Consider the following 15,378-nt stretch of genomic DNA (forward strand, 5'->3'; position numbering starts at 1 on the left):
AATATTTTTTCATCAGAATTACGATGACCTGACGTCGGAACAAAAAACCATATGCCATAAATTCAGAAGGTGGTCATCAAGGGCCAATTGGAGCACCTTGATCGAGAGCCCATGCTCAGAGTTAGATTGACAACTGTTTCAATGATTGGCTGTTCGAGTTGATGAACTGTAATCTGTATTGTTATATAAAAGCCAAATTACCTCACAATTTGTCGACAGTCATAAGTTATGTAGGAAAATAAGGTTCATATCAGTTTTTCTGTGCAGTGTTGTAGATAAAAAGCCAGCAGTTGGTCAAATTTATTTGGGACAGTTTTTTCACGGGTGGTCGACCTCATAACATATTTCATCTGTAAAACACTTTTTGTTGTCACCAAGAAGCAGACCGTTGTGTCTCATCCGATTGCTGGCCCTGCAAATGTGGCCATAATATTGAAGTTTTTTGTTTGCTTACTCACTTATCACCTGTGAACTGCTATGTTTCTTTCTTTAACTTTCGCATCAGTGCCAAAGACGGCGTAAGTTGCTGTATGTTTCCTGTCACACTATGTACCACAATATATCGTCGTGTTTTTATTGTTTACTAATATGGCGCAACGATAAATCATATGATAGTGCCGTAGCATATTTATGTTATGTTTTCTACCTGTAATCTCTATTTAAAGAGCCAGTTTTCATGATTTTCATTCATTATTTGCTTAAAAAATTTCCTTCATTGTTGAATATTGTCCTCCTTGTCTGCGACAGCAATAGAACGTCCCAGTCATCTCAGCAGGGAACATGTCATACTAGAAACTGTGGGATTCAACATCTATTCATTCAATGTACCAGTTAGGGACATTTGCGTACACTGCATTTTAAAAACCAAGAAACAGTTCGTCAGGAGATGTCGTGAGGTTCTTGAGTCTGGCCGACACCCAACAGAATGGAGCTGTATCAGCTCTCTACTAGGCTAAATGGGATTTTTGAAAGTGGTAAATAACTTAGAGACAAACGAACGGTACGTTTTGGAACAAATGTAAATCCTAACACACGGAATATGTCAGTAAGTTTGCAGTGACTGGCTTCTGGAGGTTGTAGTCTGACAGTTGGATGGCCAAAAAAGGCCGATAACACCGGTCGTGTAAGGACGACAACGTTAGAAAGAAGGTTTAGTGTTATCTGTGCTGGAGTGCTCAACAGAGGAGAGATGAGACAATGAGGGTATCTGTCCATTTTTTGGCCATGAGATACACCCTGATAAGTGAAACGCTTATGAGAGGTTTTGGGATGAAAACCATTCTCTCATAAATCCGGGTGAGAGAATTAGTGGCTTCACTGTAAACTGTTTTGACCAGTAGTATAGGAGTATATTGAGCACTTCTAACAGAAAAGTCTGGCATTCATAGTTAATCATTACCGCAAGTGATGAGTGAAGCAAGCAAACTGACAAGTAGCGGTGGTCATGTTGGTCGATTATTCAGAGGTAATTTATTGAGCTAGCGAAAAATGTAATCTCAGTTAGTAAAATTGCAGCAGACTATGTCGAAGAATCGCTTGGCTCCTGCGACCTGAATTTGGTAGGTCACCTTAAAAGGTGGTATCAGAAACTTAACTCGAAATTAGCCTGAGTGACTGCAAAACAATAACGTTTAGCTAGGGAAAAGGTAATGACAGGTAAAAAGCAGAGGGTAAGTCTGACCCTCAGTTTAAAGCAATAATGTGTTGCAAGGGTTTGGCCGCTTCCAAGGGATTATAGGACGCCTCGGATGAGTGCTTCAAGTTTTGAATGACTAAGTCAGGCTTAATACAGGCAGTGGTTTTGACCATAAAATGTGTAAACTGACCGACCTGAACAAAATCCGCCACTTTGCCATCATGGTCGGTCTTGGGTGTCTTTGTGATATTGTGGGCTGTGTTGAGTAGAACTCTGTTTCACAAAACGCAATCATACCCAAAACACCAACAAAAACAGCCCATTCAGTCACTCATTGCTGACAGAGCCCTGCAAACATTTCTAATACCCACCGCCTTGTGTGTTGGGCATTTGTGTCGGTAACTTAATATGGAGTACACCAAACCAATCCTCATCCTCGATCTGGGGGGATCGCAAGTATCAATTTCTCATTAGGCTCTTCAACAGGTCATCCGTACAGCCTTTCTTCTGCTTTTCATCCAAATGGCAGTTTCTAACCATACTTTCGTGCATAAACTATTTCCAGTCACAACAAACAAAAAAAGGCTATTGAAAACTCAAAGCCGTCAAATTTGGCAATGAACACCGCTTACTAGGGACTTGCTTCCTCTCTCCAGCAATGTGCGTTCTGTCGCCAGAACGCGCACAAAAGACTCACTTCAATCGTACACTGTTAGCTGTCTAAAATGGACTGAGACGTTCTTCAAGCATCTGGTCAATCTGATGCAATGGCTGGTGTTATCCATGCATTAAGTTACAAGACTGGGACCATTTCAATTGACTTGATCCCGGAAAACATTCGTCTTTTTACCGTTTGGTTGTTTGGCTCAGCTATGATCAGTGTCGGTCGACGTGTCAGACGGTGCTCAACTGTTTTTGCGTTATATACGTCGACAGACCCTAGTTCCAAGTCTTAGGCGGCTGGTGTAGAGTCGACGTGCAAATATTGATAGGCAACCTCGTAAATTGTCTGCCGAACATCGATTTTTCATGGCCAGCATGAACCTCTTACACGGTTGCTTACAATGAGTTACTGGCTAACGGGCCAAAAGAAGAAGGTTGTCGGTGGTCTGGCTTTCACAGGATATGAAGAGGCAATAGGCTAAATATTTTAATAGGCGGTTCAACACAACAAATGAAAGAATGTTGTAGAGAACACTCACATTAACCAGTCGTCAACAAAGGACAATTGGTGTGAAGCATTATATCATCGTGACAAGGCACCCGGTTCGGATGATCTACGTCCAGCATAATAAAAAAGAACGCAGAACCAAAATGAACAGCCTGAAAACCCCACTAAGGAGAATTTTCGACATGGCAAGATAACAGCCAAACAAATCACCTCAGTCTGGATTTTACCCGACAAAACAGGTGCAAAAGCACTGCACCGCAACATGATGGCATTAGCCTGGAAGATCTGGCATTAAAGGTGCTCTGCGATATTATTTTGCACAGTCTGCTTGACCTTTGAGAGAGAGTATCCCACAACTTTTGACCTACACCTCGCCCTGATCAAGAACACTTTGAACTTTACCGTGAGGTAAGGTTTTGAACAGCACAATTCTTTCGGTCATCCTTCCTTAGCCGTTTTCTCGCTTTAAAAGCAGCCTTTCTACCCGTTGGTTCTTTACTGGGGCACCGTCTGCAAACTCACGCGAGCACAAAAAGTTATACATAAAGCTTCTGCTTGTGTTCACTATGTCCAGTGTCGTAATACAAGATGTCCTCTCACACTAGCGTGCTTCAAATTTCATATTGAATTCTCGCCACAAATTCCCTACTTGTTTTAAAATTACCTGGGATCGAAATGTTATCCAAACGATTTCTCACGAGTATGCAGGCAGTGTTTCTCTTCTTGTTTCAAGTACCTCAAAAATTTAGGAAACTTTAGACAATCTACTTGTGCCGTACATTTATGTCGCACCGATGGCGAGAAGGTTCAGTGGTTAAGGCGTAAACATACTGATTGGGATGTCGGCGGCTCAAACCCAACCTGAGTTTACAGATCGCTTTTGACAGCATGGCATCATGGCATCTCACCCTCGCCCCGTTCTTCCTCTGAGTTGCATTGCACCTGCGCACCGGAAGGGCACTACAGCTGATAGATTACTACATACTAGCTAAGTGCTGCTACAGTGATGGGCATGACCAAAACCCACAACTTTTGCCTGAAAACAAGCCAGTTTACGTTGCCACCAGAGTTACTTACTTAAGCAATTGTATAGGTTCCGGCAGAATGACTTGAGGCAGGATTACCCCTCAAATCGGGGAGCTCAGAGAGGCTTCCGTCAACGTCCTTACCTATGGCATCTATGTGACCTTATGAGATGTATGAAGCCTGTCGGTGCTTGACTATCAGTGTGTTGAAAGCCTTACAGGGTCCGGTGGCAACATACAGTGAGCATTGTCAATCTGCGCTCGACTTTTTTGTGAGCCTAACTCCGTCAGGACGAATGAGCTGAGTTGTTCACGGTGGTCATATGCCTACTTTTCATGCTGAAGGACTACCTTTCTCGGAAAGCTTTATCTGCCCGATCGTGTGCTGAGTAGAATTGTCGGGGAAGTGTGTAGTTTGTGGTTTTGCAGGGAAAATGAAAGAGCAAAACAGTCGAGAGTAAACTGACGCCGCCCTGAATGAAACTTTCGAACTCAACTTGCACATGGTTAATTACGTTGCAAATGACCATTCAGTCAAATATATGAGAGCCCTGGTGCAACATGTAGCTGTCTATCGGACATGGAGATAGAATGTCAAAGGTCACGTGATTAATTCTCGTTTTTCGCGCGGACCCATAAGCTAGTACGACGAATATCACTATTACCACAACTTCTCGGCTCTTCATTTTCGGGACCTATGAAGATCTCACGAAAGATTTCGTAGGATTTTAATAAAAAATATAAGATTACATTGGTTTACGCGCACTGCAACAGCGTTTTTCACTGTTTGTTCCAGTTTCACTCTGTCTTGGTCTAAGGTGTAACGCTTTTTAAATATAATCCCCGGTGACCCAGTCTCTACATGCATGTGATGCGAGTGTTGTTGATACAAATCAGTGACACCTAATGCGTCATCCAGCGACTATGTTTAACCATATGGCCGCAAACGAGATATTTATCGTGCAGGCCCAATTTGTATGGGACAAACCAACAACAGACCGTTTACAAGGTTGTGGTAATATAATCAGCCGAAAAGTATACCAGAAAACGACACAACGCCTTGTTTCAAAAACGTACCAAGCCCGTCTAGGACAAATTATTGTAAATTGATACTAACAAAGCGTCCAACGTTTCAGTCCAGCAAGCCCAGATTGTCCCATAATTGAAATTCAGGCTTCTCAGACTCGCTTCGTTGTAATGTGAGCACTGAAATGCGTGCCCAAAAAGTGAACCCAGGAAACAAAGCCAGATAACATGAGATGGGCCTTAAACGCGAAATGAGAAAAGATTTTGTCCAATAAATTGAGTTCTAAACTTGAAAGGCTATCTTGCCGGGTTTTGTCGTGCATCAATACTTTCGAAGGTGGATAAGCTACTTACTAGACACAATTTGAAAAGCGTTGCTAGTAATCAAGCTCTCGTCAGGGTGATGATAGTGTAGGGTGAAGTTAAGTAAAATAGTTTTATAGTCAACGTGTATGGGGCCTGCAGTAATCTTCGTAGGAGCTACTTGGAGGGGCTCGACGAACGTTACTTTCTTTCTGTGTCCGAATTACGTAATCTGTTCAACAGGCGTTCCGGCGTAATTTCCATTAGGAGTGTGGAAGTCTCTGATGGTGATTCATGGATAAGTGCCCCGAATCAAGCAACGTGCAACGAAAGCCACCCGAGTCAATTTTTCGCGATGGAGGGGAATTACGTGGTTGAAGGGGGTCACGCAATAAATTGTTTTTATGTCCGGCTTCGCAGTATCTCATGGTCGATTGTCACCACGCATGACAAGGCCGCCTGATGATTACACTCCGGAAAACACAGCAGAATTTTCGTCGTGCGCAGGGACGTTCCAGTCCGGTGACCATTTTCTCGCGGTGCCAACAGCGAAATCCAGTGCGCTGGGATTGGAACACGAGGACGCCACGTCTTTCCTGAAAGGCTTGTATGAAAGTTTGCTGACATATGTCGGGAGGAAGGGTGGCTCCATGACGGAGCATTGGAAAATCCCGAATAGGACAGGTGCAGGAGGACAGTAGGTTGGTACGTTTTCCACTCAGACTCCCCCTGAGCGGAGCTTCATCGCTCAGCATAGACTTTACCCGGAACTCATAGACCTCAAGAATATGGAGCAGTGTGATATGCAATTCACGATCAAAAGATTTTGAGAAATAAAGTGTCGTCCCTTGTGGGAATTTCATCGTTTGCTGACGCCAAGTTGCCAAGAGGCACCGGCCGGTTCGTCAACCGAAGACGCTTCAGTAGGGATTCTTGTTTCGCGTAGGATATCGAGTTGTCGCTAGTGAATTGAACTTCAGTTGATCTATTATTAATGCGTCCCATTATGTACACTAGGGAGACTAGCAGGCGGCAGCCCTGAGGCAGTAACTAGTCAAAAGTTCTGGGTACTAGAATTTTAGGAGGCCAAATGCAAGCTGGGGGCTTCTACAAATTCTGTCAAGTCGCTCATGGGTTTATCTATTTTGTCTCTCACGTAGCAAGCCATACATAGTTATGATTCTGATTCCAAATGATGCCTTATCCTTCAAATTATCCCTTGATTTGTTTGATTGTGAGCTGACTTATTCAAGGTGAACACTATATCAGCCTCGCGAATTTTCTTCAACATTGTGTTGTAGTTTTCATTCATTGAAAGAGGTTCCAGACGGCGGGCCCGTCAGGGTTGAGAAGATGATGCATTCTGGAGTTACGGATGGTTCGATCATTTTTCCTTAATGGCTTATTAAGCAACGCCTGCTTTTCGTTTTTCAGGCATTTCACGATGATTTTTTATTACCGAGATAGTATTTAATTTGCGTTTCGCTTCAATAACGAAGGAGGCACTATCTTTAGAAATGTTCTGTCACGGCACGTCGCCATTAAGCCGCGCAAACTCGTCGCTGTGGCGAAATGCCTTCGGTTATAGTCTAGATACCGTTGTAACCTGAGGTCATATTTGCATGCGCGAGAGTCAGTGCTTTGCATTGCCTCTGGTCCTCAAGTGTCTGGCAAGCGATTACACCGGCCGTGTTGTAAGTATCTATTTTCTTCTAACGAACTTGCCACATTGTTAGAAAGATTTCAGTTTGCTTCGCTCTTTGTTGGTGGTACTATCTTCTTACTGGTGCAAGATCTTTTGTTGAGAAATTTCGGAGACAGCATTCAATAATTTCCGCGTGTGGTGGGTTTAAAGCCTATGCAATACGCCCGATATTTGAGGATGATAGAAAAACACGTTGAAAAGCAGAAAATCTCAAAATTTTATGTCTTCATTTATGGGGACAAAATAGGATTTTTCTGACGCGCGAAGCCCTGGCGAGCGCCCCAACAAACGTGCTGCGTCGGGACAAACCTCAGCAAACTAACTTGTTTCGAAAGCCCATGGGTTCACATATTCATGGAGTGATTCACAGGATCCGGAGTTTTGACCATGCCCCCGACCAGGGTTTGTAGTTGTCCTTTAGTAACCTATGTTCACCTGAATGACATAAGCAAAAAACATTGCATTGCACTTAAGGTTCGCTACGCGGGACAGTAATCTCGACTAAAACATCGTTTCTCGGTGCAGAGTGCACAATCATCGAGAGAAGGTCATTCCACTCACCAGCTACCCGAAATGAGAAAAACCGTCCCCTGACAAAGGTGTGAGCTCTGAGCTTGACATTCTTCTAACCATGTCCCGGGTGCGCGTTAGCTGGGTCAAAGGTGGAAATTTCTGTTGGCCAAAACTTGTTCGAACAGAACGTAAGTATTAGGTCTCCGCGCAGTTGACGATCCTTCAGAGGGGAATGTTATGCACCGTGAGGCGCGTTTCATACTCAGCGGACATAAAGATTGCAAACATTTTCCTAGCAGCTGGTTGCACACGCTCGGTGAAGGTTGAATCTTTTTTGCGTCCTGATTGGGCGATCTGGTTGGCATACTCAATAAGCGCTCTAACGCAGGCCCCATAGGATATCTAGAAGTCCATAAAAGTAATGCCGGGAAGGTTTGCTGAACCACCCGTTGAACGGCTGACAGCCATGCAGCCGATTTTTCTTACGGCAGTGCGAATAATAAGTTTGGAAAGATCCAGATAACTGAATCTTTTTGTAACCGATCCTGGTAATGTCTTCTAGCCCGTTCTCACCATGAGTGATACACGGCATCATGTGCGATACAGACTTTCGTTGAACCTTCCCAAAATGATATATTGACGCACTTGTCGTCATTCGGAGAAAGACGCGAGTCCAACGACAACTACTTTGCACTGCATCCACCCGTTTGTATTGCACTGGCATTCGTCCGCGAACAGTAGATGTGGACTTGAAAGAACAACTGGAAATCGTTGACATATTAGAAACAGAGATCATTCTAAGACAGGGCCTTGAGGAACCCGGCACCGAGGAAATGTAGGTAGAGCCTATTTTCACTTGGAATTTCCTTTCTTATGAACAAACATTAATCCACTGTTGGATTTTTCCCTGAATCACGTAAGGCTTGAGTTTTTGGGTCAGCGGGACTTGTGAAGCTCGAATAATTGCCTTTCAAAAGTCGAATAAAGGGTTTCAGTTATGAGACCTTCCCCAGCTTAGGTTAATCTATTTATAAATATGGGCATGGTTGTAATGAGAGGATGGTTTGGAGATAATTCGTGTTGTACTGGGATTATAAAGTTGTTCGTGGGGAGCCTGGTTAAGATGGCTAGATTGAGGATGCGCTCCATCACCTCGCATGACACGCTGGTAGAGATGATATGCCTGCAGCTGCCAGGCATTAGAAGGTCGCCATAAAAAGGTAGATTGACATAACAATCGCTATCTTGCAGGCAAACGGAAGGTTCCATTCGTCGAAAAACTGATGTAACATCAGGTAGATATGCTTTGTCAGTGATGGCGACATTTTCTTCAGGATCCTCGGGTGGACAATTTCTGGCCTCGACACACTGAAAGAGTTCATAACTGTCCTCGTTATTAAAATCCTCGCTGGTTAGGGGCAGTTTGTAATTAGATCTTGACGAGTTTGCCTATGACGGTGGTGCCTGGACAGAATACAAGCCTGCGAAGTGTTATCCGTAGACTTCAGATACCACTGTTGGATCACTTTTTAGTTCCCGTTCCTGTATCTCAAGGAGTAAGCACTAGTGCTTGCGTTCTTCGACGGTGGCTCATGCACTTATACAACAACTTTTTTCCCCGATGAAGATCAGGAAGCACAATTGCGAGTTTCTGATTTACAGCAGTTATGCTTTTCACGAAATGCCAGTTCGTCCTCTGTGTCACCTGTTTTCTTTTGAAAGGATGGCCCGATGAAGGAAGCACAATTGCGAGTTTCTGATTTACAGCAGTTATGCTTTTCACGAAATGCCAGTTCGTCCTCTGTGTCACCTGTTTTCTTTTGAAAGGATGGTTGGGACCACTTCTTCAGAAGACATCCAACCATTTAAGGCGGCGTTTGTCTATCTGACTACGCGCCGGTTTTCTTGGGTTCGAAGTGTGTCACCTCATGAATCTTCATTTGATCGCCATGCACAACTACCCCACTGATGCGGTTACCAATTTTGATTGATCAGTGAAGCTACTAATTTCTGGGAAGTCGGCAGGGCTCCACGTCCGTGGTTTCGATACCGGCCTAGTAGCAGATGAAATCAAATGTCAGCACAGTGGCGATCAATGAAGTGTCTTTCTTTAGTGATAACAAAATCAGACATGGATGGATGTTGGCTTGCGCAGTATCTGGTGTGCGTGACGACATTTTAAGCTTCAACGTTCTGTTGAGTGAGTTCAGCGGCGTCTATGCATCGTCCGCTACATTAAATTCGGTGTAGTTTCCTCCAGGAGGATTCTCGAGGGGTAAACTCGCCTGAGAGATGCGTGAAGTTGTATCTGGAGGAATGGCGTCAGGTGTTTGTATGGGAGATCTTTTATCTTCCGGTGCACTCAAGGGAATGCGATAGATCAAGCAGGGGAGAGAATCGGTCCAACGCAGCGTGAAATGAGTCCAGAGTGCACCAGAGTATGTTGCAGGTGTGCTTTCAGAAGGAACAATCGGGATAGGCAAGGTCGCACGTGAGAACAAATCAGCCTCACTTGTCCTCCTGTGTTTTGGGTCAGCTCAGGAATTGGAATAGCCGGCTAGAGAGATCTTCGCGTGTGAGCCGATTGGCTGCAGATGCCATCATGGACAGCTGTTCAAGGCAAGGCGACTGTTAAATATAACGGAAAGACCGAGACAGTTTGTGGATAAGCATTTTAGCATTATCTATCTGTTCATTTCGATGGTTGTTGCTTTTGAACCTCTATATTTGTCTTTCCCCCCAAGAATTTGCGTCATCCCTGCGCCCGGTAAGGGAATAAGCGATGATAATTTCACACACATCTGACGCTGAGTCCACGCGAGGCTTGCCTGCCCGCGAGCATCACTCTTGCTGGTAACCGAGTGTTCTGCAGCGTTTAAGAAGAAACTGGAAACCGTTATCGCGGCCGGTTGCATCAACGTGCTTTTAAGTTTTCCACTGGTCTACAAGTACCGTCGCGTTTGCCAAAAATTTGATGGCGGTTGAGGTATCGCCCAGAGAATGCTTGGTAAGCGCTTCTATTCTGGGACTGTTGTTGCTTAGTTTTTGCGTCTCTAGAGGGTGGTCCTCAGATATACACTTGAACTTTGGGTGAGTCTTTTGAATGCTGATAGCCCGAGTCAAGATTCTTTGTGCGGGATTTGGCAAGAAAATGGTGATTAGAGGACTAGATGTTTGCTTGTTTCCGTTTTCGCGTAACCACTCCGCGTGAAGGTCATTCATTTCCTGGCTTTTTGACAAACTCGACAATAAGCACTTGTTTCAGTTTTGGTGGCGTGCCTGCTCCGTAAAAACAACTCCCAGCTGATCAGCCAGCTCATCCTTGTGCACCTCTCTACTAGAGCTGCCGTGGCGCTCTAGACTGCCGTATCAGAGGGCTGACAACCTTCGTCGCAGACGAATCGGACTTAATAACGCTGGGCACTCATTTGTCTTCGATTTTCATCAATTTTGCTTAATTTCTCGTGTTTGTATCCGCCAGAACGTAGGAAAAATGTAATTTTTTATCTAACATCATCAAAACGGAGCAATCGCACTGGTCTTTCTTACTCTGGAATGCACACTTAGTTCCATATAATTACAACCGGCTTCTTTGATGCGGATGGCATCACTGCCCCAAGGTGGGGGCGGTTTTGCCTAGAAACGGGTAAAGTTAATTATTCGGGTTACCTGATCGTCCTGCACACCCGCACATTTAAATTGCCACCAGGCCCAGAGGCATGACACTGCAGTCCATGTCTAACATTTGATGGGCATAAGTTTTGTCCACATCTGTGGATGTCTAGCGATGGCTTTCCAACAAAACCAATTTCGAACGTACCGCCCCGTGCAGCTTAGGGCGAAAATTCCAGAGTTGAGGAAATCAGTAGACCTTTTAATATTTTTAATGTCAGGCTGCGATTGCATTTAATTGAACATAATTTGTTTCGACTTCAGCAAACCTCGTCTAATTATCGAAATTGCAAGTCCGTGTTTATGTGCAAAGCTGATTGTGAGGCCTAAGCTATGCACGATAAACAAATTCAGTAGCCAAAGACGGCCCGTCGCAACCATAACCGCACTTGATGTTTTTCAGTAACTGCCGAACCCGTACTTATACATGAACTAGTTGGGAGGCCCAAACTATGCATGCCAGGCTAATCCAACGGCCAACGACAGTCCTCCATATTCAAGCATGTTTACCTTGGCCAACTACACGGATTTCCGGGTCAGAACCCACGCACACAGCTGACTATAAGCAACAGCTATACATAATGGCCTAACTCAATGACCAACAAGTGTCCTTCATATCCGTACGCTTCATCCGTCTGTCATGCCCATGCCTGAAAAATACCAAACCATCCTTGGTGAATTGTACTTTGGTGCATTGGGACAGATGCAATGCGCAGTCAATCCAGTTCTCGTTTTCAAGAGGCCACTCTCGCTCAACAAGGTTTTTCAAAGGAAGGATGTATAATCGATTGAAAGTCGTGTGTATTTTCTGCATTATCAGTGAAAACGTATAATAAGACAAAGTTGTAGTGGCAAGCCCGCCAAGCGCTTAATAGGGCCCATTGTCCACAATTGCAGATCGATTAATACACTGAAGCTGGAGACGATTAGTTTCCTTGGCGATAATCAGGGGGCTGTGTATACACCGATGATACGATGGATGGATTCAGCGATTATGCATATTATTAGATGAAGCTTAAGAGGGCTGTATATCGGCCAACCATTGGACGAGTTGGAATCGACCTAGCACTCAAGAACCCTATGCGTCCTCAAGCTGCATCCATGGATGCGTCCGTAGATAAGATGTAGTATGTGAGTGGTTACCTGTTTTCGTATCCGCTATGCCCTAATTCCTCGATTCACTCCGCTTCTGTATATCGATACCAAAGTCATTTGGCTTAAAAGAATCGGCAGCTCCATGGTCCTCATCGTAACCTGTAATCAACGCACACTTTTTCGCATTTACACTCGACAACTGGATATTTCTAATTAAGGAACGGGTCCGCAAACGTGCTTGCTTTCGTAAAACAAAAATCTTGTGAACTCCAGCGTTTACATTCCAGACACATATAACACATCGAAAGCTGAAAGCTAATTCCGGCCATTCTGTTGCTTTGTTACATGTTTGTCATATAGGTTAGGTTTAGGGTCTGTATTCTCCGGTACCAACCAAAACGAGACATTTCTCCGGTGCGCTTGTCGTAGAACAACTAAAGACGTCTAAATTCCGCTGCTCAAAGAGGCAGTCTTACAGCCATACGACAAACCAGACCGTTCTACATCCTGATGCCCACGTCTCTTGGGATTCGGAGATATAATTCGGTGACGTCGTAGGTGTCTTAAAGTAGCAAACGCCACCCCTAGCTTTTCAAATTCATGCATCTGTCACACTAAGATCTCAACCAATAAAACTTCTAAGATATGTAAACGTCTTAAAAACCTACAGGGCAACCGATTCAATCGTAATTGGCGCATTCGGTGACAGCATGCCCAGGAGAATATTTTTGCACTTTGAAGGTTCTCTTTACACACTCACACGAGCGAAGGTCTCATATACAAAGAACTTATCATGTTCACATCCGTGGAAAAGCAAAACTAAAAAGGGAGCAAACTTTTCGAATGCTTGTGTCGCTTTCCTGAGATTGTTTCGGCTGTGACATGTGTTCAGGCAATCCTGCTATGAATCCCAGACATTCTTCGTAATAAAGCGGACAATGCTAATAGAGACTCACAAAACACACGCGAAATGACGCCTCAGAGGCACCTTGTTTTGTAAAACCTCCACGCTTCTCAATAGGTTCTGACTGTGCCATTCTGAAGGTACATCATCGCACAAACATGCAACATCACCGGACATCTTATGTTTTTTCCGATCTTTTGTCCCTAATTAATTTGAGTAAAATTTCGCTAATGCACGCCACTCACAATCACATAACTTCATACCCGTTCGCGCCGACCGCGTTGCTTATTCTGCGGTTATATCCGATTATCTGACGGTTATTTAACGATGTCGCTCCGAGCTCATTATAATTAAGAGTTGTTACCACACTTGTTTACGTTGCCATTTCACACCATATGAAGTGCTGTCATAAAACGATAATGCGTTGTCTCAGTTGATTTTTAGAAACACGCCTCGACATTTTCTTGTTTGTCTGCATCAGCATTTCAATAGATGGCAGTGGCCACCGAGCTCAATTCCTGGACTGCCACAGGCCCTGGTTGCCTCTTTTTTCGCGCGTCCCTGCAAGAGTGTTAGCCTTGAAGCAACCACGCGATTTGATGGGCGCACGCGAGGTTGATCGTGCAACACACCAATCTCCCGAGTAGACGAACAATAAAGTAGGACAAAATGAGATGAAGAATAGCCCCAAGCTCAGTTTCGCGGATATTTACCGAGAACAAATGATTTCGAATAATGTCCCTTACGCTACCGTCAGTCGTCTTCGCGTATTACCGACATTAACTTTCGAAACTGTCTCAAGATGTTAGAACATTAATGAAAGCACCCCGGTCATGTCCAATTTGAGAAGGCCCCCAAAAGTTATACGTCTACTTTGGTATATCAAACTGGCTTTGCCTTGGTTTGTCGACTTTCTCGCCACCGCAACCCGATATTGTCTTTTTACATAAGAATGTAGGAAGCGCAGAGCTACACAGTAACAATACAGCTGCAATCTCTCCAGTTTTGGCACACGGCGAGCTCTATGTTTCTTGTAGAACTTCGTGGAGAATTGTGAATAACCGAAGACATTTTTGCATACCTGCATGACGTAGTGCAAAAGGCGGAAGTGTTCCTGCGTCCTGATGTTGCCAATAAAGGCCAGCATATTTGTTCCCTTGGATGCAATCATTTGTGACCAATCGGCACGCGAACGAAGGGTTATAATCCCTGCTACGCGTGTGAGGAGCGCTACATATAGGGGCTTTTTGCATACATGACGTAGTGCAAAAGGCGGAAGTGTTCCTGCGTCCTGATGTTGCCAATAAAGGCCAGCATATTTGTTACCTTGGATGCAATCATTTGTGACCAATCGGCACGCGAACGAAGGGTTATAATCCCTGCTACGCGTGTGAGGAGCGCTACATATAGGGGCATTTGTTTTGAGTGTGGATATCGTTTAAATGTGCATCCATTCTTTGCAAAACTTGTAATAATCCGTCTTCGCTATTCACTATACCTATTGCAGGAAGGTTTATACAGTGTTCATTGTTTTCAGCACTTGCCGGACAACTCCTCATCTGTTGTTAATTTTTCAGCTTTCCGCTGTATGTCGTATATATCTACTCTAGAGCAGGTAGATCTTTGGACGCCTACAGGAGTGAGGAACGTATCCCATAAACGCCTCAGGTAACCATGCTGATTGCGAAGTCGGTTCACCTTTGGAACATTCGCCACAAAACAAAAAGCGTTTCTCATACTTTACTAAGTTAACCCTGTCTACCAGCACCATCTCGATTGTAGAATGCAAGTGCGCTATTGTTCCACATTATAAACTGTAATTTTCCCAACATCACACTCTACAGTAATGTCCCACTTGTTATTATAAGTGTCGAACTAGAGCAACTTATCTACAAAAGGCATTTCACCACTAACTGCCTCGCAGTTCCTAGGCACATAATCTGGTGAATTTCTTTGAACAAGGGCTATGTGTGCAGTCTTTAGTTATTCGTGGACTGATGTCTACTGTGCCACATGTCTAATGGTCTTCTACAAGGCGATCAATAAATCCACGCGCCTAAACTGGGAGCTACCGGCAGGATTGATGATGCTGACTTGCGGGACGATTCAGAATAAGGTTAGGTGGAGCTCTGAATGCGGTAATTTTCAGAAGACTTTAAAAGAGCATGAGCATGCAAAGAGAAATTCCAGCATGCATCCGACCACGACAGATTCAGTGTGGCCGTACAGGTAGGTCGAAACGTTTTTCATCGTAAGTGAGGCTACAGTGCATGTTTTGAGGACGCGTTAGAAGGCGAAGCTCCTCACCGTTAGCTACATGATCTCAGA

At 44.3% G+C, this 15,378-nt stretch overlaps 1 protein-coding gene across 1 annotated transcript in view; it reads left to right on the top strand.

Annotated features, from left to right (window-relative positions):
- T265_03528 (hypothetical protein) overlaps positions 1 to 14,709 on the top strand; it is a gene marked incomplete at both ends in the record, with an annotated part of 54,116 nt that extends 39,407 nt beyond the window's left edge. The window contains 2 exons of the mRNA XM_009168040.1: positions 5,582 to 5,858; positions 14,628 to 14,709. Of these exons, the coding sequence (XP_009166304.1) occupies positions 5,582 to 5,858; positions 14,628 to 14,709 (359 nt within the window). The remainder of the gene's footprint in view (positions 1 to 5,581; positions 5,859 to 14,627) is intronic.
- Between the last annotated feature and the right edge of the window lie 669 nt (positions 14,710 to 15,378).

This window comes from Opisthorchis viverrini, assembly GCF_000715545.1.
Source record: "Opisthorchis viverrini unplaced genomic scaffold opera_v5_51, whole genome shotgun sequence".
Taxonomy (NCBI): Eukaryota; Metazoa; Platyhelminthes; class Trematoda; order Opisthorchiida; family Opisthorchiidae; genus Opisthorchis; species Opisthorchis viverrini.